At 33.3% G+C, this 25,002-nt stretch overlaps 1 protein-coding gene across 1 annotated transcript in view; it reads left to right on the top strand.

The window, feature by feature from the left end:
• LOC135207458 (putative neural-cadherin 2) overlaps positions 1-25,002 on the top strand; it is a 1,036,792-nt gene that overhangs the window by 887,807 nt on the left and 123,983 nt on the right. Inside the window, 2 exon segments of the mRNA XM_064239182.1 lie at positions 18,507-18,632; positions 23,774-23,889. Coding sequence (XP_064095252.1) covers positions 18,507-18,632; positions 23,774-23,889 — 242 coding nt within the window.

The following is a 25,002-nucleotide window of genomic DNA, read 5'->3' as shown; positions in this document are numbered from 1 at the left end:
ACGTTTTACCATTCAAACCGAGAGAGAGAGAGAGAAGAGAGAGAGAGAGAGAGAGAGAGAGAGAGAGAGAGAGAGAGAGAGAGAGTATTTACGTTTTACCATTCAAACCACAGAGAGAAAGAGAGAGAGAGAGAGAGAGAGAGAGAGAATCAAACTTCTGGTATTGGTATCCTGTTTTTATTTGGCAATTTTGCAATTTACATTTTACCATTAAAAGAATATTCATTCAGTAACTAACATTATACAGTTTACAAGTATGACATTATACTATTTCTTAAAAAAAAGTTCTTGGGTTTTTTCAAGGCTATAAATTAGATCTTGACCAGATCTGTTGAGAAAACAATAACAAGAAATTCCACTACATTCATTGGTTGTATTATTTTCATTGTAATCTAGTTTGGAATCTCATTCTATACATTTATTTTCATATAATGAATTGTCCACGGATAACTGAATAATCACTACAGGTTCATCATGATTCATTATAAATATATTCGGGTACTTTGCACGTCCATTTTCAGTATATGCAATACACATTCTTCGTATTTTCATTATTGTGTTTTCATGTATGATATCATTTGCTCTGTCTTTCTACTCAAACGTATTTTCTCTTATTCTATTGTATTTTTTATTTATTTAATTTTTGTACTATTCTGGCACACTGATTGGGCCGTTCAGTTTCGGATCATATTAAAAACAATTTCATTTATTTGCGCATTTTTTTTATTTTGTAGTTTTTCTTTGTTTCCTTATTTATCTCCAAAGAGCTGAGTGTCATAGGAGAGATCAAACATCTTGCATTCTGCCAAATTCCCCCCCCCCCCCCCCACCCCCCCCCCCCCCCCCCCCCCCCCACAACAAATCCTCAAAAATAAATTGTGCCGGTACCGTAGATAACATAGCAAGCTCAAACACATTTATCATTTTTATTCCAGGACTGCGGTGATATACCGATGGCTCCTGACACGAAATCCAGACTTGTTTATTTTTCTTTTCTTTTTTTTTTTGGGGGGGGGCAATAAAGATAACGGCTTTGCTGTCGAAAGCGTAACACAAATCATATAAGATATCGGTAGCTCTCTTCCTTCGCTAAAAATATACTTTGTAATGCACCCTTGTAATCAGCATCTGTTATGATGTTTCCTGAACGCCTGATCCATCATTTTTACCTCTGGAAGTCTCAGCTTCGTTGCGTGATCCTGGAATGACAGATGAGAGCAGATAATACCCAAACAATATTCCAGGCTTTGTTTATTTTTTATTTTCAAAAAGAGAGCGAATAAAATTATGAATTTTTTTTTCTTAGTCTGGGACAAATTTTGAGGGGCATTAAATTTTGTGGACGTATCTTAATGATTTCCAAATTTTCTGGACATATCTTAATGATTTCCAGGACATATTTTAATGATTTCCAAATTTTGTGGACATCTTAATGATTTCCAATGTTTGTGGACATATCTTAATGATTTCCAAATTTTGTGGACTTATCTTAACGATTTCCAAATATTGTGGACATATCTTAATGATTTCCAAATTTTGTGGACATCTTAATGATTTCCAATGTTTGTGGACATATCTTAATGATTTCCAAATTTTGTGGACACACCTTAACGATTTCCAAATTTTGTGGACATATCTTAACGATTTCCAATGTTTGTGGACATATCTTAACGATTTCCAAATATTGTGGACATATCTTAATGATTTCCAAATATTCTGGACATATCTTAACGATTTCCAATGTTTGTGGACAGATCTTAACGATTTCCAAATTTTGTGGACATATCTTAATGATTTCCAAATTTTGTGGACACACCTTAACGATTTCCAAATTTTGTGGACATATCTTAACGATTTCCAAATAATTCTGGAGCATATCTTCAACTGATTTCCAGGACATATCTTAATGATTTCCAAATTTTTTAGACACACCTTAACGATTTCCAAATTTTTTGGACATATCTTAACGATTTCCAAATATTCTGGACATATCTTAATGATTTCCAGGACATATCTTAATGATTTCCAAATTTTTTAGACACACCTTAACGATTTCCAAATTTTCTGGACATATCTTAAAGATTTCCAGGACATATCTTAGTCATTTCCAAATTTTGTGGATAATAAATGATTTCAAATTTTGTGGACGTACCTAAATGATTTCCATATTTTGTGGATATATCTTAAACGATTTCCAAATTTTGTGGACATATCTTAATGGTTTTCCAAGAAAGTTCGAAATACGTATAACGACAAGAATATGGCTTTTAAAATTTCCTGAGGAAATCATTAAGAAATAGATGGGAAAAAATAGCTTACTTGGCCTCCGCAAACACCTATATTCCCAAGACAATGTGGATGTCATTGGAACATTGAAAAGAAGTCATCTAAGTCCTGAAAAGGCAAAGTTATCTCCTCTCTATCTCATTCTCTCGCCATTGTTCTCTCTCTCTCTCTCTCTCTCTCTCTCTCTCTGCACACATGTAATTGTTCCCTCTGTCTCTCTCCCACACATTCATATTGCTCTCTCTCTCTCTCTCTCTCTCTCTCTCTCTCTCTTTCTAACACACACACACACACACACCATCATTATCAAAATTCCCGATGCACTTTCTATCTCTCTCTCTCTCTCTCTCTCTCTCTCTCTCTCTCTCTCTCTCTCTCTCTCTACCACACACCATCATTATCAAAATTCCTGATGCTCTTCTCTACGTATGGTGGTCGTCACAATACCTTTCATAAGCAGTATTATCAGTATTATTTTTATCATCTCAATAAAATGACTTTAAAACAAAAAATCTCCACAACGTCAGCGCAAATTCGATCATAGGAAGGTAAAACCATCACCGAACTTCTCTCTCTCTCTCTCTCTCTCTCTCTCTCTCTCTCTCTCTCTCTCTCTCTCTCTCTGTCTAACTTCCCTTCCGAACCAAACCAGTTCGTGACGTCCGTTCATCAGGTAATGGAAATTAGCGAACTTCGGCTCTACCCCCCCACCTCTAGATAGTGCTTCTGACGAAGGGACCAACTTGTATCTCATCCTAATTTCTCGGGTGGTCTTATTTTCAGAAGACTTTAGTGCCTTTGGTGCGTTGCATTCGCTGGAGTGTTGTTATTGGCAACATTTGTTTTGGCAGTTGCTAAAGAAACTGTTGCTTGATTCTTGAAAATGCGTTCCTTCGATATTTCTGCATTTTCAGAAGACTCTCTTGAGTGTATTGCGTTTGCTGATATATTTTCATTGTTAATATTTGCTTTGGTTGTTGTTAAAATATTTTATTTTTAACACTAGACTGTATTTCTGCATTTTCAGAAGACTCTCTTGAGTGCATTGTGTTTGCTGATATATTGTCATTGTTAATATTTGCTTTGATAGCTGCTAAAATGTAGTTTGATTTTTAACACTGAACCGTTTCAAGCCTTCCACATGCACAGAGGTTAAAAATGTCTTAATTCACCATTTCTGCATTTTCATAAGGCTTTCTTGAGTGCATGCCGTTTGCTGAAATATAGCCATTGTTAATATTTGCTTTGATAGTTGTAAAATATTTGATATTTAACACTAGACCGTTTCAAGCGTTTCGTATACAAAGCGGCTGAGAATATGACAATTCTATATTAAATTGTTCCGTGGGAATAATGAAGGTTGAAAGTATGGTAATTCTATGTTAAATTGTTCCGTGGGAATAACAAAGGTTGAAAATATGGAACCATTTTGCTTTTTGTGTTTTCTGCTCGACTCCCGTCAACCAGGTTACGTCAGGGTTGAATCCGTCAAAACAGCGAACGCCAGCGCATGCAATACGTGCTGCAGGTCACAACAGAAACGAATCCATCAAAGACAAAGAATGCTTGCGCATGCAATTGCAACATACGCTGCAGATCTTCGATGCCATCTGACTGGCGAACTCTCCCCGGAGCAGAAGCTGAGATTGGCACAAACTCCATTTTTAATTTATTCCATTTTTTTTTTATTTCTTACTCAATCCTGATTCATTTTGTTTTTGAGCTGACCTTTCCGTTTTCCATATGCTTCGTAGGATTGAACTTTCAGTCAGTTGCCAGTCTTTTTATTGCTTGCATGATGGGATTTTTGCATAGAGACTTATATCTCCCGGATATTGTGCATGGCATGTTCAATCGAAAATGGGTTGATACGAAGCGGCCGTGGCTGACAAGCCTTTCTCTTTCTTTCCTGCTGTCTTCTCATTCTTATTTATATATATATATATATATATATATATATATATATATATATATATATATATATATATATATATAACTGAATCAAGTTTCGAACACGATGAATATATAAATAAAGGTAGAAGTCACGAAGTAAAGTGAAACAATGGAGTAGCCGCGAGATCTTTCGACTGACGTACATGAGAAACTGAGTGGATAGGGAAAGGTCGTATAAATGACAGATAGGGATTATAAAGGAAATAAGTAACCTAGAATCCAACACACCTGGAGAATTAGTAACCTTCCCAAAGGAAACATAGGTACAATTTAAGAGGTTTACAAGAAAATTAAGTCCAACTGCTCAGACACAGTGTGTGTGTGTGTGTGTACACAAACATTTCTTTTTCCAATTACAGTACTTTCAAAAGAATCGTGATCACGCTGCAACTTCAAGAAGACTTGTTAGATATGCAAATGAAATCATTGTTAACGGAAGTCTTGACTGCAAAATTCGACTTTGTATTTTCCTTTTTTTTTCTTTTGTCCACTGTACTTTTTACATGTCAAGTTTTTCTCATTGTTTTCTAACGATTTTCAAATTTTTAAAATTTATTATTGTAAATTTCATGTTAAGTTTCATAGATACTTCATTTATTCCAGTCATCTCTTTCCCAAACTATATAATATATATATAGATATATAGATGTATCTTATATAGTATATATAATAGTATATATATATATATTATTATATATATATATATTATATATATATATATTATCATATATATATATTATATATATTATACACAAACACCTTTTCTTTAATTGCTGCTTAACCATGACTGTGCAGTTTTATGACCTTTAAGGTGACTGGTCCAAATACACATTTCTTCATATTTCAGTTAAGAATTCAATACTTTTGTGCAGTTTTAAACCTTTTAAGTGACTGGTCACATACACTTTCTTAATATGCAGTTTTAGGAATTTCACTTTTGTGCAACGAAAACTGATTGCTATCAAATCCTGGCGTTTCTTGTTTTTTTTTTTTTTTTTTTTTTTTTTTTTTTTTAATGGAGGAAGAAGTTGAAGAAGTTTCATTTCGTTTGGGAAGTTGGGGAAGTCTTTCCATCCTAGACGGAGAACTATTATTGTTTTTGACATTCCCTTCTGAGGAAAGCGAATGGAATCTGACGGTCAATATTCCTCAACATAATTCTATCTGCTGAGAAATGCTAACAAAACTTTGAGACATATTTCCAGAAGCGAGGTTTCAGTATCTCTCTCTCTCTCTTCTCTCTCTCTCTCTCTCTCTCTCTCTCTGAACTCTTTGGAAAGATGCCTCTAATGCAATCTCTCTCTCTCTCTCTCTCTCTCTCTGTCTCTTCTCTCTCTCTCTCTCTCTCTGAAAGATGCTTCTGAACGCAAGCTGTCAGCCTTATCTCTCTCTCTCTCTCTCTCTCTCTCTCTCTCTCTCTCTCTCTCTCTTAAAGCTCTGATGCAAATTCTCTGCAAATCTTCTCTCTCTCTCTCTCTTCTCTCTCAAACTCGAAGCATGCTTCGGAAGCAAGCTGTCAGATGCTCTCTCTCTCTCTCAATCTCTCTCTCTCTCTCTCTCTTGAAAGATGCTTCTGTCGTAAGCTCTCTCTCTGTCTCTCTCTCTCTCTCTCTCTCTTCTCTCTACCTCTTTTGAAGATGCTTCTGATACAATCTCTCTCTCTCATCTCTCTCACTCTCTCTCTCTCATCGTCTCTCGTCTCTCTCTCCTCTCCTGAATAGATTCATTTTTCTCCATAACAACAGGTGAAAAGGCGACCATAAATCGTTCACAAAGGCTAGGCCGAAATTGGAAATGATGTTCTCTTGTTGGGGTGATGGAGGCGTTCTTTGTGGTCCTCCGATATTGGGATGGAAATGCAGTCGATGTATCATATATGAGTCCGAAGGGGGGGGGGGGGGGGGGGGTGGGGGGGGGGGGGGGGGGGGGGGGGGGGGGGGGGGGGGCGGGGGGGGGGGGGGGGGGGGGGGGGGGGGGTGGGGGGGGGGGGGGGTGGGGGGGGGGGTGGGGGGGGGGGGGGGGAGGGGGGGGGGGGGATACATTCCGATTCCTCAAATTTCCTTTCATGCTGGAGTTTCGGCGATGTAAGATGTCAAGGCGTATTAGTCAGAGAATTTACGTAATAATTTGAGTTGGCTTTTTGATATATGACACTTGAAACGAATTTGGTTCCGAGATTATTTATATGTGTATATATATATATATATATATATATATATATATATATATATATATATATTCCATATTACTTATATCTCCCACATTATCATCTCATCGTCTTTCATTTAAAATGCTTACTGAACCTTGATGGGAGAATTGCTTAGAAAAAAATAAAAAAAAAACTACCACGAAATTCCAACAAAAACTTGTTGATAGAAACTCTTAGTTTTTTTCATGTTTTTTGTTCTGCAGTATTGGAAACGCGTGCTACCAACACCAATTGAAAATTGTTTTCAATGCGGTGTATTCTTTTGGAATTTCTCAAACTTTGTAATGCTGGCTAAAAAATAAAAAAGAAAAATAATAGCAAGTGTACAGTGGGGGAAAAGTTTAATGGTGTCATGTGTAGGTGTTTCTTGTATTGATTAAATTGTGATCAACATTTCTAGATTATTGTAAGAGTTCTTTCGTTAATTAAGAACAACGAGTTTTCTGTACATCGTATAACCAAGGCACCCGAAAATATAAATCTATCTTTCGATAGTCTTGGCATAATGCTTTATGAGCCGCGAGCCTGCGACCCGACGGTGGCCTGGCTCATATCGTTGCCAGATGCACGATGATGACTAACTTTAACCTTAAATAAAATAAAAACTACAGAAGCCATAGGGTTACAATTTGGCATGTTTGATGATAGGATAGTGGATGATCATCTTACCAATTTGCAGCCCTCTAGCCTCAGTAGTTTTTAAGATCTGAGGGCGGACAGAAAAAAATGCGGACGGACACACAAATCCGGCGCAATAGTTTAAAAAATCAGAAAAAATAAAAAAAAACTTCTTAAACTCAGACATTGTAGGTAAGTCGAGTTATATATTTTGTAGCTCAAACAGTACATTTTTCCTCTACGTTATTTCAATGAAATATATTTATAGTAGCTTTTATTCCAATATGTAAACAAGAAAGTAGTTTTTAATCTAAAACTGTTTTTGATCAGTATTTAGGTCAGGTCAGTGAACTCTCTCTCTCTCTCTCTCTCTCTCTCTCTCTCTCTCTCTCTTGGTGCTCTCCAATTCACTCGCGTTACCCTCTCCAGTCGAAGACTTTCGAATTGATTAGCTCGACCCAAACGAAGACTGTGTGTATAAATACATACATACATACATACATGCATACATACATATATATGTAATACACTGTATACATCTCACACTTCTCAGACGAACAAAACCGACGTCATATACAGCAATCACCTTTAATCACACGTAAAAAAAATAAATTAAATTAAACAACCACCCTCCCCTTCCCATCCACCGACCCCCCTCCCCCCCGACCAGAAAAAGTAAGTAAAACAAAGGACAGGAGGAAAATAAACGAGCTAATCCCTGCGTGTTCCGAGAGAGAGAGAGAGAGAGAGAGAGAGAGAGAGAGAGAGAGAGAGAGAAATATCCCATCTGCAATTCTATTTCCTCCGCCATCAGATATTATGACTTCGCGTCACCTCGCAGGAGGAGAAGATTAAATACTTATAAAGTTTACCTCGGTTAATTATTTGTGTGCATCTGATAATAACTATTCTATTCCATTCCGTCGTCGTGGGTGTCTCTGGGAGACGTGGAGACTGAACCCGCTGCTTATTACGTTCCTTTCTAAAATTTAAAGTTTTAGACCCATGGCCTGTTTGTTACGTAACCATTTTTAGTATTAATAGCTGATACGCTGGTATAGTGGTTAGTGTCGTGGATTTCCACTCAGATGTGGCGGGTTCGCGTCTCTCCCAGGGAGATGAAAAATCACTGGTTCTGTATCATGATCAGTGACTGCTGCTGTGTGGGGTCTGCGGTGGGAGGTTGGAACCAATATTCTTTGGAATCTTGAATTTCAAGTCGGAGGCCCCTTTGGTGGGCTTGTTCCATGTGAATTGGTTTCGTCTACTGAAATAATAATAATAATAATAATAATAATAATAATAATAATAATAATAATAATAATAATAATAATAAGAAGAAGAAGAAGAAGAAGAAGAAGAAAATTAGTGGTTATTTACCATTGTTATGTTTACATTATTTGGCAGTGTTTGAATGTATTGTTATTTTTATTATTATTAGTAATAATCGTAGTTATTTACTAATTATTCACCATTGAGTTTCGTTATTATTTTTCAAAAAATAATTTCAGCCTTCACATTTTCGTATGATTTCAAGTCAATAGTAAAAAAAAAATTAAAAGTGTTTTTCCCAAAATAATTTAAATTTCACCTTTAAATTTTTTATGGTTAGTTTAAATCCTAACCCCGTACCCCCACCCCCAAAAAACAAGTATTTAACTACTGATGAAACAGTCATATGCAAAAAAATTAAATTATTTAACGCTGGTGAACCAGTCTAAGTCATATGCAGTAATGACTGCGTTTAAATTCACTTGCACTATGTAACGTCACTGTCGAAAAGTAGTATCTGTTTGCCAGAACAGATTTAGCTGAAACCTAATTATTATTATTATTATTATTATTATTATTATTATTATTATTATTATTATTATTATTTATTATTATTATTATTTGTTTCTCTATCACAGTCCTCCAATTCGACTGGGTGGTATTTATAGTGTGGGGTTCCGGGTTGCATCCTGCCTCATTATTATTATTATTATTATTATTATTATTATTATTATTATTATTATTATTATTATTATTATTATTATTATTATATTGGAAAAATAAGTGCACAGTTAAGTATATGTTACATAAAAATAAAACAAATTTATTTATCTTATTATTATTATTATTATCATTATTATTATTATTATTATTATTATTATTATTATTATTATTATCATTATGATTATTATTGAAAGATATTGCTGCATCAGCTGCATTCAACTTGTAAATAGTCTTCTCTATTTTCTCTATTTTTCTAATAATATCTGTCTCTCTGCTACTAAAACTGGCGAGTATTGCGCCGATATTACTCATCAGGAGGAGTCAATTTCAGGGATAATGTACAGTTTATGTATTTGTACATAAAAATTAAAATAAATTTATTTATTTATTATTATTATTATTATTATTATTATTATTATTATTATTATTATTATTATTATTATTTATTATTATTATCATATTGGAAAAACCTAAGTGTAGAGTTAAGTATTTGTACATAAAAATAAAAAAAATAAATTTATTTATTTATTTTATTATTATTATTATTATTATTAGTATTATTATTATTATTATTATTATTATTATTATTATTATTATTATTATTATTATTATTATTATTATTATTATTATTATTATTATTATTATTGGAGAAAATAAGCGACAGTTATGTATATGTACATAAAAATAAATCTGTACTGGTAGCTTTCGGGAATTTGTTCGGTTCAAATTTGCAATTATTATTATTATTATTATTATTATTATATTATTATTATTATTATTATTTATATATTATTATTAGTATTATTCTGTTATATTGGAAAAATAAGTGCACAGTTACGTATTTGTACATAAAAATAAAAATAAATTTATTATTATTATTATTATTATTATTATTATTATTATTATTATTATTATTATTATTATTATTATTATTATTATCAGACACAAATAAAGCGGACATAAGCTGCATTCTCGCAAGAGGCAATTGCCTTAACTAACCTAGCCATAAACTCCAAAAGAAAATGGAGTGTCACGACCTGCCCTCTCCTCCCCAATTTCAGTGCAAGCCAATTTTATCACCCATCTATTTCGCCCACTCCTTTTTTCCCTGCTGTAGGTCAACCACAATATCCGGGTCCTTTAAAAAGAGATGCGACCTCCATATCCTTCTTCCCCCCCCCCCCCCCCTCCCCCCTCCCCAGCTCCTACCGTGACCTCGTGTCAAGGTCCTATGGATCATCCTGTAATGGCAAAGGCTGCTTGTGGGAATTTCCTGTGGCTTGGTGAATATATGATGGCATAATCTCTCTCTCCCTCTCTCTCCTCATCTCTCTCTCTCTCTTCTCTCTCTCTCTCTCCCTCTTTCTCTGCTCTCGGAGCTTGCTCTCTCTCTCTCATCTCTCTCTCTCTCTATCTGCTGATATCGACGGTGGGTTCGATTGTAAGAATAATTTAAGCTTTATTGGCATGAATTTGATTTTCATCATATATATATATATATATATTATATATATAGATATATATATTATATATATATATATATATATATTATATATATATATATATATATATATACTATATATATATATGCTTAAAGCATCGCAGTAGATGCCTTTGAATTACTGTGGTATTCGCATGCATACTATATATATATATTATATATATTAATATATATATATATATAATATATAGGTATATATATATATATATATTATATATATATATATAATATTTAATTTTTATTGCTATTTTGTATTTTGATTCAGATAATTTGAATCATTAACACATAATTAAACACAAACTCTAACACATATTTAAACACAAAACTATACCTTTTTTTAAGGCCTACCATCACCCTCCACAATATATTTTTGAATATTCTTAAAAAACCAGTTAACAAAACCTCGTATTTAAAGTCGTCCCTGGACTCGGAGGTCGTCCTTCAGTGGCACTTGTCCCTCAGCATCCGAGAGCCAATCTCCCGGCACTCAACAAGTGAAGGCCCCGAAATGAGAAAGCTGGAGGGTGACCTTGACCCGTTTTCCGATATAGCGCTGTCTCGAAGCCGTCCTCAGGTCAGAGTCTCCCCTAACCCCAGTGATAGATTGTTTTGGGGGGTTGGGGGTGGAGGGGGGTTGTGGGGTCCCCCTTGTTGATATTGGTGGTCTGGTGGGTTCATTTCGAAGGGATGTTGCGTTGTTCAGCTTCTTTCCAGTTTGGTTTGGCTTTATTATTATTATTATTATTATTATTATTATTATTATTATTATTATTATTATTATTATTATTATTATTTTATTATTCGTGGGTTATTTTTGCCTTTTTGATTGAAATTACCATTTTTATTTCGTGGAGCTTATTTTCATGTTTATTTACACGTTTATGTTCAATTAATTTGGCTGTTTTTTACATTTATGTTAGTATTCCTCGTGGAGTTTTCCAGTTGGGTTTGGCCGTTTTTTATTTTTTTTTATTTATTCGTGGGTTATATTTCCTTTTTGATTGAATTTACCATTTTAATTTCGTAGAGCTTATTTTCGTATTCACTTACACGTTCGTGTTCTATTGATTTGTCTGTTTATGATATTTTTGTTCGTATTTCTCATGGAAAGTACTCGTTAAATTTAGTTTCAGATTGACCCTTCTGCAATCTATTTTATCATGCGTATTATCACAGATTTTTTGCAGTTTTTATTAAACTAGTACACCTTTATAAACTCGTTCTATGTATGCCTGAGAGTATTATTTGAAGATGTTACGGTCATAAATGCATTTGTTTGAGCGCTACAGGTACGAAATGGAATGGGGGATACGAAGACATAGGTTTATACCTCTTATCGTTTATGGATCGTTAAATAACTTGTGCTCTTTTCTTTCGTACGCTGTATTATTCTATTGGGGTGTATGTATACGTCCTGTATACCGTAAAAAGAAAGTAACACCAAGAAAATCTGAAATGAATTTTATTGGTGCAAATGTAACGCGTGTTAATAATTTCATAATTCATCTTGACAATCATACTAAATCCCTTCAGCGGAAACTTTCCAATTTTTTCTTCTTTCTTTTTTCAATAGTTTCAGTGTAAATAAGTTCATGTGCGCCTCAGTGACGTGATCGGTATGGTCTTGGCTTGCCACCTCGGTGGTCGCGAGTTCGATTCTCGGGCATTCCACTGAGGTGTGAGAAATGTGTATTTCTGGTGATAGAAATTCACTCTCGACGTGTTTCGGAAGTCACGTGAAGCCGTTGGTCCCGTTGCTGAATAACCGCTGGTTCCATGCAGCGTAAAAACACCATACAAACAAACAAACAATTAAAACAAATTCATTCAACGGTAAAAAAACACCAAAAATCTAATACATTTCTTCATTGTCTCAAGACATTTTGCATCGCAGTGTCTAAAGAATGCGTCTAATGAAACAGCGAGTCTTTGACAAAGTATTTTTCCTCCTTTTAAAAGATAAATGAATCTTTTTATTTTATTTGTAAAGTTAATCAAGAGATAGGGGGGTTGGAGGCTCCTACGGCACTGAATTTCAGCTATGCTAATCACAGGATTCTTTCTCTCTGGCGTCGCTGGCAATTTGTCATTCTGGACATGTTTCTCTAAACTTTGGCGCTGCTGGACCTTCAGATATGTCCCGTCACGATGTGTCAAAGGTTGACGCTGATTGTATTATATATTATAAATATATATTATATATATCTATATATATACATGTGTGTGTGTATATATATATATATATATATATATATATATATATATATATATATATGTATATATGTATATATACTATATATATATATATATATATATATATATATATATATATATACTATACATATAAATGCACGTTAAAGAAAAATGTGAATTCTTTTTACAGTTTTCTACTATTATTCGATGCATAAGAATCATAGCGTAAGAATAATAAGAAATATAAGATTATCGCAATGTTTTATGGCGTTTTAATCGAACATTTTCCAGTGTATGAGGTTTGCAAGCAATATTTTGCAATATTGCTAACAAGCACAAGACGATATGTTGATGGCTTTTTTTTTTATGAAGTATAAATTTGACTTATGGTAAATTTCATCTGTATCTTCAATTTCCCAGAGTATGAGATTTGCAAGCAATGTTTTGCAATGTTGCTAACAAGCACAAGACGATATGCTGATTTTTTTTTTTATGAAAATATAAATATGAATTATGGTCAATTTTATCTCAACCTTTTGACGTGGTTTTAAAAAATGTGAATGCTCTCGAGGGATAAATTCCGGAAGATTATAGTAACTATAAAACCATATATGTATATGTATATATATTCCAAACCAGGAGGAACCAAGAAAGAGAGCCTTGAGAAGGTCTGGACAGCGCCCGTCGTTCGCCCAAGAATTTACGCCAAACGATCTTCTTCACGGTCATTATTTCCCCTCCCCCCTCCCGCCCTCCCCTCCCCCTCCCCCTCCCCCGCTCCTGAGAAATGGGAAAACTCCCGTCTCATTCCGGGAAGAAGAAGAAAAAAGAAAATAAAGTCCCATAAAACCCTGTGGGAGAATGAAGCCGCTTTGCGAGTCGACTAAGGAGGAAAATTCATAAATAATAGAATCCTATTTAAATGAAAATAAAAATGAAAAATTTAAAAAGTAAAAAGCAAGAAGGTTGCGAAGTGGGCGTCAGAAAGCGGTCGAATATTTCGTTCAAAGGCTGAGTCGTAACGGAGAGAGAGAGGGTGGGGATAAGAATTCGGAATAGGTAAAGGCAATGGGTCCTTAAATTACTATGTGAAACAGAGAGAGAGAGAGAGAGAGAGAGAGAGAGAGAGAGAGAGAGAGAGAGAGGGAGAGAGAGAGAGAGAGGTGGGTATGGTGCCAAGTTCCCTCAAGATGACCTGCAAGCCTCTCTCTCTCTGCTCTCTCTCTCTCTCTCTCTCTCTCTCTCTCTCTCTGAGGTCTGATGTCTTTCCGTATTTCTGTCATCCTTCGCTTTCATTGCCTATTGGCACCCACGCAAAATTCCCCCCTCGGCGGATCGAGCTCGGCGAATGGCGGCCGTATTTTCCCTGCGGTATTCCGGATTCGCGGTTATTCATGTGACCTTTATATCTTTCGCGGTTTCCGCGTCTCTTTTGTCTTCGCTTTTCGATTTCGCGGTACCCGGCTCTGCTTTGTCTCATTTCTCTTAAGATATTCTTAGGGGTGCCTCCTATTTTTCCAAATGGCTTGTGGTTCTCTTTTTATTAGTTATTCCACTATACAAACTACGACATTTATTTGAAAAAAGTATTAGTGATTCACCTCGTATATAAAGACCTGTATTATACTATCTTATTTGTTTAAAAAGTATTAGTTGATGCACTGTCTTATAATACTACATTATTTCAAAAAAAAAGTATTAGTTATTCCACTATATTATAATACTACATTATTTCAAAAAAAGTATTATTTATTCCACTATATCATAATACTACATTATTTAAAAGAAAAAGCATTAGCTATTCCACTATATTATAATACTATATTATCTTTAAAAAAAGTATTAGTTATTCCACTATATTATAATACTACATTATTTCAAAAAAAAGTATTAGTTATTCCACTATATCATAATACTACATTATTTAAAAAAAAAAGTATTAGTTATTCCACTATATTATAATACTACATTATTTTAAAAAAAGTATTAGTTATTCCACTATATTATAATACTATATTATTTTTTAAAAAGTATTAGTTATTCCACTATATTATAATACTACTTTATTTCAGAATAATAAAAATAAGCATTAGTTATTCCACTATATTATAATACTACATCAATTCAAAATAAATATAAAGAGCATTAGTTATTCCCTATATTGTACTACTACATTATTTCAAAATAATAAAAAAAAAAGAACTAGTTATTCCACTATATTATAATACTACATTATTTCAAAATAAAAACAAAAATCTAAGCATTAGTTGTTCCACTATATTATAATACTACATTATTTCAAATTAAAAACAGAAAAAAGCATTAGTTATTCGACTATATTACAATACTACATTATTTCAAAATAAAAAAAAGCATTAGTTATTCTTCTATATTATAATACTACATTATTTTAAAATAAAAACAAAAATAAAAGCATTAGTTATTCAACTATATTATAATACTACATTGATTCAAAAATAAAGAAAGAATTAGTTATTATTCCACTGTATCATCATAATAAATTAATTTTAAAAAATAGTATCTTTGACAAAATTATATGACCTCATACACGTAATACATATTGGACCAATGTCTTGCTAAATGTATCGTCCAGGATCACTATAGAGAAGAGAGAGAGAGAGAGTAGGGGGCTGGAAATCGCTTCCAGAGTTACTCGACGCTCAGCAGATTTTCAAAATGCTTATTCCAGTGGTGCAGGACTGTGATGTGTTCACCAATTCGATATTTTTTATTATTTATTATTTCCATATTCTAATTAACCTTTTTTTTTTCATTTACAGGTTTTTTTTCTTCTGTACTGCCTTTTCTCATTAAACTTCCTGCTCAATTTCACGTTTAAATATTCCTCATCTCTCATCTGTTTGTCACCACTTTTATTTTTGGTTGCCTGACTGAATGTACACAGTCCGTTTTTCTGCAATTGCAATCGATTTCTAGTATTCAAATACATTGAAATACATTAAAGTCAGTCTAGAGGGAATACCAAGGATTATATGGCGTTCTGCATCCCTAAAATTCTTGATTAATCCCTGAAAAATTTTGCTCGTCCATCACGCAAATGTTCGCATACTTTAAAAAAAAATCAAATCCTATTGAAAAACATTGAAATCCATTAAAGCCATGTTATTCTGGAAGAAACACTAACAATTATATGGCGTTCTATATCCTTAGAATTCTTGATTAATCCCTGAAAAATGTTGCTCGTCCATCACGCAAATCTTAACATACTTTTTGATAAAAAAACAATTTTCAGATCCTTTTCAAATACATGAAAATCAGTCTAGAAGAAATGCCAAGAATTATATGGCGCTCTATTTCCGTAGAATTCTTGATTGATCGCAGAAGAGTTTTGCTCAGCAATCACACAAATGTTCACATATTCACATACTTTTTGGTGAAAACTATTGTCAGATCCTGCTTTTAAGGTGACAGAGAAGGAGGACAATTTTCGACGTCATTATGGTTTCTATTCCTGGGACCTCATTCATATGATCGACGACCTTCGAGGTCACTTAATGCGAAGTCTTGTCTCGCCCGGTGACGTATTCTTCGAATTCTAGAGCGGAGGCTAAAAGTGTCATTACGATGAAGTTCTCTCTCTCTCTCTCTCTCTCTCTCTCTCTCTCTCTCTCTCTCTCTCTCTCTCAAGAGGCTTCGGTATAACTGTCGCTGAATGAGGGAAGAATGGCCATTAAAAAATTAAAAATATCTCCTCGATTAAAAAAAAAAAAAAAAAAAAAAAAAAAAAAAAAGCCTTTGGCAAAGTAACTTAAAGGTTGAGAGCAAAAGTTGATTATTTTCCATCGAAGATATTATATATATATATCTATATATATATATATATATATTATATCTATATTAATATTTATATGTATTTTGTTTATATATTATTATTAAATATATATATAAAGATATATATATATATATATATATATATATATATATATATATATATACAAATTGACAAAGCCAGTTGTTCCTTTCAAGCAAATGCTTGAGGAATCGCGTAATTGTCATTTAAAATAATATGCACAAAGTTGTATATATACTTTGGAAAAAACAAATTTTTTTCGAGGTATTATGCAATAAAACTTTGGAAAAAAACAATTTTTTCGAGGTATTAGGCAAAACTGGAAAAATACATAATTTTTTCGAGGTATTAGGCAATAAAACTTTGGAAAAAATTTTTTTTTCGAAGTATTAGGCGATAAAACCTTTGGAAAAAACATTTTTTTCAAGGTATTAGGCAATATAACTTTGGAAAAAAATTTTTTTTCGAGGTATTAGGCAACGAAAACTGGAAAAAAACATTTTTTCGAGGTATTAGGGGATAAAACTTTGGAAAAAATAATTTTTTTGAGGCATTAACCAATAAAACCTTTGGAAAAAAACATAATTGTCCGAGATATTAGGCAATAAAACTTTGGAAAAAAAAAAACATTTTTTTCGAGGTATTAGGCAAATAAAACCATCCTTGAAAAGTTGGAGGAATGACTACTTGTAAACGAAGTCATAACGAATCCTCTAAATGAAAAAGAAACTGCTTACCATTCAGTGATAACTTTTGGAATTCCGATAATAAAAAAACAGCAACCTATGCAATATGAAATGTGCAATTATCTAGAGTCTAGACACTATAGTTCGGGGAGTAGAGAGCGCCACGTCGGTGGGACACTGAAAATGGTGTGTGGAGTCAGTGAAATTTTTACGCTGCAAAAGTTGATTGGTTTTCCTCGAACAATCAAAAATGGGATTGGCTCTAACCCCCCCATAAGCAAGTTTTAATGCGATTTCGCCCCTACCTCCCCCCTTTTCCCCCCTCACTTTTTTTTTGTAGTAAGGGTAGGTAGGTGAATTGGAATAGATATTTCCCAGTACCCATTATTGGGACTTGTGAAAAGAAGGGGGAATTTTGAATTAGAATGTAACAATGATAATATTTTTAATAAATATTTCAATGTGAAAATTAATTTGAATTTACAAATTTCATGTCTTCTCTCGTTGCTTCTTCTTTCCTCCTCTCCCCTCCTCTCTCTCTTCTCTTCTTCTAAATTGCCTTCTCTTCTCTCTCTCCTCCTCTCCTCTCCAAAAAGTGGTGGGCGTTGTTGAAGAATGGTCAGGCAATTTAGTCAATAAAAACGAATAGAATATAATATAAATGAATAAATAAAAAATTTTCATTAATGAAAAAATTATTATTGAAACCAAATTTATTTACTTCTCTTCTTCTCTCTCTTCCCCTCTCCTCTCTCTCTCTCTCTCTCTCTCTCTCTCTCAAAAAGTGGGCAATTTGAATTAGAATGTAATAATGATAATATTTTTATTAAAATATTTCAATTATGAAATAATTATATGCTTGCTTACAAATTTATTTACTCTCTCTCTCTCCCTCTCTCTCTCTCTCTCTCTATATATATATATATATATATATAGTATATATATATATATAATTTATATATATATATAGTCATATAATACGGATATATTTATATTATATATATAATATGTATTTATGTATCCATGTATTTATGCATATACGTACAATACCTGTACATACTGCTTCTGCAAACATATATATATATATATATATATATATATATATATATATATATATATATATATATATATATATGTATATATATATATATATATTTCCGTCTGCGTCCAGTGCCACTAATGCCATCACAGAGGAATTAAGCTCATTTTTTCTCTCTCTCTCTTCCTCCGCAGCCACTCGCCTTCTGCCCGGCGGAGGAGGACCGGTCCAGTTCTCGGAGCCCCGCTACTGCATCCTTCTGGCGGAGGACTCCCCGCCCTCCATCTCCGTGGCACAGGTCTCCGCCTCTCATAGGGATGGTGAGTAGGAGGTGACCATGTCGTGGGGCGTGGTAGTTATGTGCATGTGTATATGTGTAAGTATTTGCATAATTATGTGTATACATATACGTATATATCTCTATATATTATATATATGTAATTGTATGTATTATATATGTATACATTCATACATACATACATACATTACTTATGATATATCATGTACGTACATGTATATATGTATATACATTCACACACGCATATATATATATATATATATATATATATATATATATCTATAATATATATATATATATGTATGTTTGTGGTGTGTGAATGTATATACATAATAACATGAATATACATGTATGGATATGTATGTATATATGTGTATACATTATACATATATGACATACATATATATCATGTGTACACATGTATGTATGTATATATTCATTCACATATACTATATGTAGTATGTACGTATGTATATAGTATATAATATATATATATATATATATATATATACATATATGTGTGTGTATGAGTAAATATATACACACATGAGTAAACCATGATATATATGTATGTATATGTATTCATATATATACATACCATATATATATATAATATATCATATATATATATATATATATATATATATATATATTGTGTGTGTATAACATGTGTATATGGATATATTTCAGTGCAAAGACGTATAGACGTAGATCGTAGCTGTACCGATAGATTATTGTTAAGTTATCATTAATTTGTAATTTATACCGAGCAGTGTAGCGCCTCAATACTCTGTAAACATTTAATGGTAGATTTACAAATAAAACACCTTTTACACTTTGATCAAAATATTTTATTAAAAATGCAATTAGTCTTAAGTTTAACCTTTAGATTTCCAGTAAAAGCCAAACACAGAGTATCAGGAATGTGAAACTGTAACCGATTCCTCCAGAAAAAAAAAATATTTTAAAAATAATTTTATCAAAATAATATATAGAAATATAATCTAGTTTTAACCTTTAGATTTCCAGGGAAGCAAACGTAAATATCAGTAATGTGAAACTATAAGTGATTCCGAACATATGTCAAAGATTTATCGCTGCCAGCCATGAATTCAAGACGGAGAATGGAATCGATATATATATTATGCTTGAAAATGTCGAAAGTACTCGAAGCTGTATATTAATTCCAGAAGCTCACCTCTTGTTCGTCTCGCGTGGGTCGTATAACCCTTTAAGCTAAAGTTCCTGTTCTTTAATTGACTTGAACCCGAAGATATCACAGTTCACTGACGTGATTCTTACAAAGTTATATTATATATTATATATATATATATATATATATATATAGAATATTATATATTTATATATATATATATATATATATACCCTACCCTCCTGATCCCCTACCTAGCCCGTTCCTACCGGAGCGGACACACAGTTTAGCAGGAGATTTTGGCTCTTTTTCCCAAAAATCCATTGTGGCTATACTGACTTAATTAGCAACATTTTTCACATGCTTGTCAGTCAGCTATGGTGGGTCACAGCATTGGGCTACGAACTCCATCTCACGATATTTATTGAGGGCCAGAAAGTTCTGTGCAAAATCTTCCTTCAAATTCCCTAATCTACTGTTTCTGAAAGAATATGATCTGGGATAGATTTGATAATATAAAGTCTCTCAAAATCTTATTTTCAATTTCCTGCTCTGGTATACTTCAGTAAAATATAATCTGGGATAAATTTGAAAATATGGTCTTTCGCAAATCTTTCTTTAAATTTCCTGATCTGGTATACTCCTGAAAATATGATCTGGGATAAATTTGAAAATAGTCTTTCGCAAAATCTTTCTTTGTAAATTGTTTTCCTATCTGCTTCTACTTACTTCTGAAATATAATCTGGGAGCTAAATTTGAAAGTACAAAGTAGCCCCGCAAAATCTTTCTTTTAAATTTTCCTGATCTGCTCTACTTACTTTGATGAAAATATAATCCGGGATAAATTTGAAAGTACAAAGTACCGCAAAATCTTTCTTTAAATTTCCTGATCTGCTCTACTTCTGAAAATATGATCTGGGATAAATTTGAAAGTATAAAGTATCGCAAAATCTTTCTTTAAATTTCCTGATCTGGTATACTTCTGAAAATATGATCTGGGATAAATTTGAAAATAGTCTTTCGCAAAATCTTTCTTTAAATTTCCTGATCTGCTCTACTTCTGAAAATATAATCTGGGATAAATTTGAAAGTACAAAGTACCGCAAAATCTTTCTTCAAATTTCCTGATCTGCTCTACTTCTGAAAATATGATCTGGGATAAATTTGAAAGTATAAAGTATCGCAAAATCTGTCTTTAAATTTCCTGATCTTGTATACTTCGGTAAAAAAATAATCTGGGATATTCTTGAAAATATAAAAAGAGTCTCGACTCCGTCGGCAATATTCTTTATACAAAAATCTGAGGCTCTAATAACGCGCTGGAAACTGCGTATACTACAATATCGTTCATGGCGGGAACAACAGGTGTCAGTATATTGTATCCTGCATCAGTTTTAAAACCTTTATAATAAATGTAGAAATTCAACTTACTTACGGTATGAAAAATGTTTACGTAGCAGTACAGATGTGACTTGCCTCTCTGAATTAACTATGACGAAGGTTTGAAAGGTGTAACAGGAGGAAAACTTCAAAGCAGTTGCACTATGAAACAATTGTTACGTTCGCGTGGAAAGTAAGATGGAAGAGAGAGAATATAGACGGAGGTACAGTAAAGGGGAGAAGGTTGCCGCTAGGACGCTACAGCAGATGGTTAAAAGTAAGATGGAAGAGGGAGAATATGAACGGAGGTACAGTAAAAGGAAGGGAGAAGGTTGCCGCTAGGACGCTACAGCAGAGGGCTAAAAGTAAGATGGAAGAGGGAGAATGTGAACGGAGGTACGGTAAAAGGAAGGAAAAGGGTTACAGCTAGGACGCGACAGCAGAGGGCTAAAAGTAAGATGAAAGAGGGAGAATATGAACGAAGGTACAGTAAAAGGAATGAAAGGGGTTGCATCTGGTGGCCGAAGGAAGGCTGCAAAGACCTTTAAGTAATACCTACAGTGCACCGCTTGAGATGCACTGCTGGCATTTCCCCCATGCGGGAGGGCCATAAACATAAACGGACAAAAAAAATAATAAAAAACGATAATAATGCAAAATATGATTAAGTATGACATCCTTCCAATACGCCCAACTGGCGAAAATGGAAATACAGACTTCCAGTATTAATTCCAGCAAGAAAAATTCCATGATTTAATACCTGCATCAACTTCCATCGACCCTCTGAGCCCTAGAAAGGTGAATAGCTTTGTGATTATCAGCGTCGCCATTTGCCCTTTCGTATCGCTGCTCATAAATTCCTCTTATCCGTCCATAAACTCCCTTAATTGGCTTTGAGACGTTTACTGATATATACTGTCAAAGGGGCGTTTTGTAATTATAATCGAGTCATTTAAATACTAGATTGGTATGAGGGCAGTAAGACATCCCGCTTGGAATTGCCTCATTGATATCGTTCCTCAGATCTTTACACATTTAGACGTGCAAAAGCTCACGTCCGTGAATATTCACACACACACACACACACACACACACACACACACACATAAATGTATATATATATAATGTATATATACACATTTGTGTAGATATACGTACTATACATGGAAATACATCCACGCTTCATGCTTCTACAATACTGGTTCCACAATGTCCTCTAAAGATTTATATATATATATATATATATATATATATATATATATATATATATATATATATATATATATATATATGTTTTCTTTCCATCAGCATTTATCCACGCCAAGAATATTCAGTTTAATATATTTGATTATCATCTCGTCACCTCTGCTTAGTAAAAACAATAAAAATGATAATCCTCCATATTCATTTCTGGAGAAAGAGAGAGAGAGAGAGAGAGAGAGAAAAAAGTAAAGCAATAACAGAATGTCATGTCATAACACTCCAAATTATGAATTCATAACTTTTTAACGAATTATTTTGAGTTGTACAAACACCGCGCACACAGTTTCCTGGAGAAGATAAATGTTGGCCAGTTTTTTTTTTTTTAAACTTGTTAATACAACAAGTGAATGAATAATGCAAATAAAAAAGTGCAAAGTTTCTTTCGCTTGTACACTATGTTACCAACTTTTCAAGTAGTTTCTGTTTCTAAAATATTAAAAATGGAAAGCTGGTTCGTATTATTATAAGAAGAATGACTAAATTACTTATTAATATTATTATTGTTAAAATATTAAAAATTTAAGCTGGTTCGTATTATTATAAGATGAAATGATTAAATCCTTATTATTATATTATTATTATTATTATTATTATTATTTTATTATTATTATCATTATTATTATTATTATTATTATTACAGAAAATTCATTGGGATAATAATGCAGATGTGAAAAAATCGCTTGCACTAGCTCTAGAGATTGGAATATAAGTTTATTTCTTTTTTTCATAAATACGAAGTTTATATATCTATATATATATATATATATATATATATATATATATATATATATATATATATATATATATATATATAGTAGACCCCCAACGGTAGTTTGAATTTAAATTACGAATATTAGGAAAATTAATGATACAGGATTAGGGAAACTTTCTACAAAACTTAGGAAAACATTTTACAAAACCTAGGAAAAAATTGCTACAAAAATACACAAACTTCTTTTACAAAAACTTAGGAAAACTTTCTACAAAACTTAGGAAAACTTTCTACAAAACCTAGGAAAACTTGCTACAAAACTTAGGAAAACTTTCTACAAAACTTAGGAAAACTTTCTACAAAACTTAGGAAAACTTTCTACAAAACCTAGGAAGACTTGCTACAAAACTTAGGAAAACTTTCTACAAAACTTAGGAAAACTTTCTACAAAACCTGGGAAAACTTTCCACAAAACGTAGGAAAACTTGCTACAAAACGTACAGTGAAATTTATGATTCTCTCATTTAGCAATATGTTTCTTCTTTAACATGTTTACTATAATTTTGTTCAAACTGGTAATTTTAAAGTATTTATCACATACCTCAAAACAGCAGCTGTCAACACTCCCTCTCTCTCTCTCTTTCTCTCCCACAGGAGCATCCGTGAGATACAGCATCACAGGAGGCAACAGAGATGGACTGTTCACCATCGATCAACACACTGGCCTCATCACCCTGGCCGCGCCGCTGGACTTTGAGAGCCATCCTAAGGTAAGAGAGAGAGAGAGAGAGAGAGAGAGAGAGAGAGAGAGAGAGAGAGAGAGACTTGAGTGGTGTTCAGGTAATGTACACGCCTTCTTTCTCCTCAGGATGTTCATTTATTTTTTCGTCGTACGAATCGTCTCAGTGGACTTTTAAGTACGATGTTTTTTCCTTGATATACGTTTGAAAACACTAACGAGAATTAGTTTGAGTCGAACAATATAATCCGGTTGCTTTTTTTCTCGAAAAAATGAAAGCTCTGCTTTCCTCCAGGCCGGTCTCTCACTTAGGAGGCGTCTTGTCTCCTCAGAATGAGAAGAAATGTAAGGACATTCAGGCGTTAAGTGAGAGGCCGTAGGTATTACTTAGTTGGGAGGCCGTGGAACTATCTCCTTTCTACTTGAAAGTAAAATCTACTTTTCTATACAATAAATGACGTTATTATTTTATTTTTTTTTGTTATAAATTTCTCGTCTTGTTGTTCGAGAACATTTTTCTTTTGTTTTCATTCATAGTCCAAATATAGCATCGCTAATTTCATTTAGTTATTCGTGGTGGTAGAAAGTTATTGCAATTGGCTGGAGGGTGAAACAGTTCTTGGCTTGGAGTAGAACTTAACTCGAGAGAAAGTTGCAAAAACAGGATACTGATGTCCGCCCATCGAAACTACTCCTTACAAACAAATACAAATACTAGTAAATCCTGATCCTGGTGACAATAAAGTAGAACAGACCAACTTTTTTTGGAAGGTAGAATTTTCTTTCCATCTGGCTCAAGTAGATTTGAAAATTAGATAAAACAAGACAGTTTAGTGAACACAGATTCCACTTGAGATTTGCCGTCGTCCATTCCGGCCCCAGGCCCTTTCATGATGTGCCGTCTTCCGAACGTAAATTCCAACCCCCCCCCCCCCCCAACCCCATATCCTCCTCATTGATGTCATTTCTAACGGTTTTAAGCAATCTAGAAAGAATTCATAAAATCATTTAGCCTCTCTCTCTCTCTCTCTCTCTCTCTCTCTCTCTCTCTCTCTCTGTGTGTGTGTGTGTGTGTGTGTAGCGTCTTGTATCGATGTTAAACACTATTTATAACTGTGTAAATTTGACGAGTGACATTTTGAAT

Source organism: Macrobrachium nipponense, chromosome 32, assembly GCF_015104395.2.
Source record: "Macrobrachium nipponense isolate FS-2020 chromosome 32, ASM1510439v2, whole genome shotgun sequence".
In the NCBI taxonomy this organism is placed as follows: Eukaryota; Metazoa; Arthropoda; class Malacostraca; order Decapoda; family Palaemonidae; genus Macrobrachium; species Macrobrachium nipponense.
This window is presented reverse-complemented; position numbering and strand designations above follow the sequence as displayed.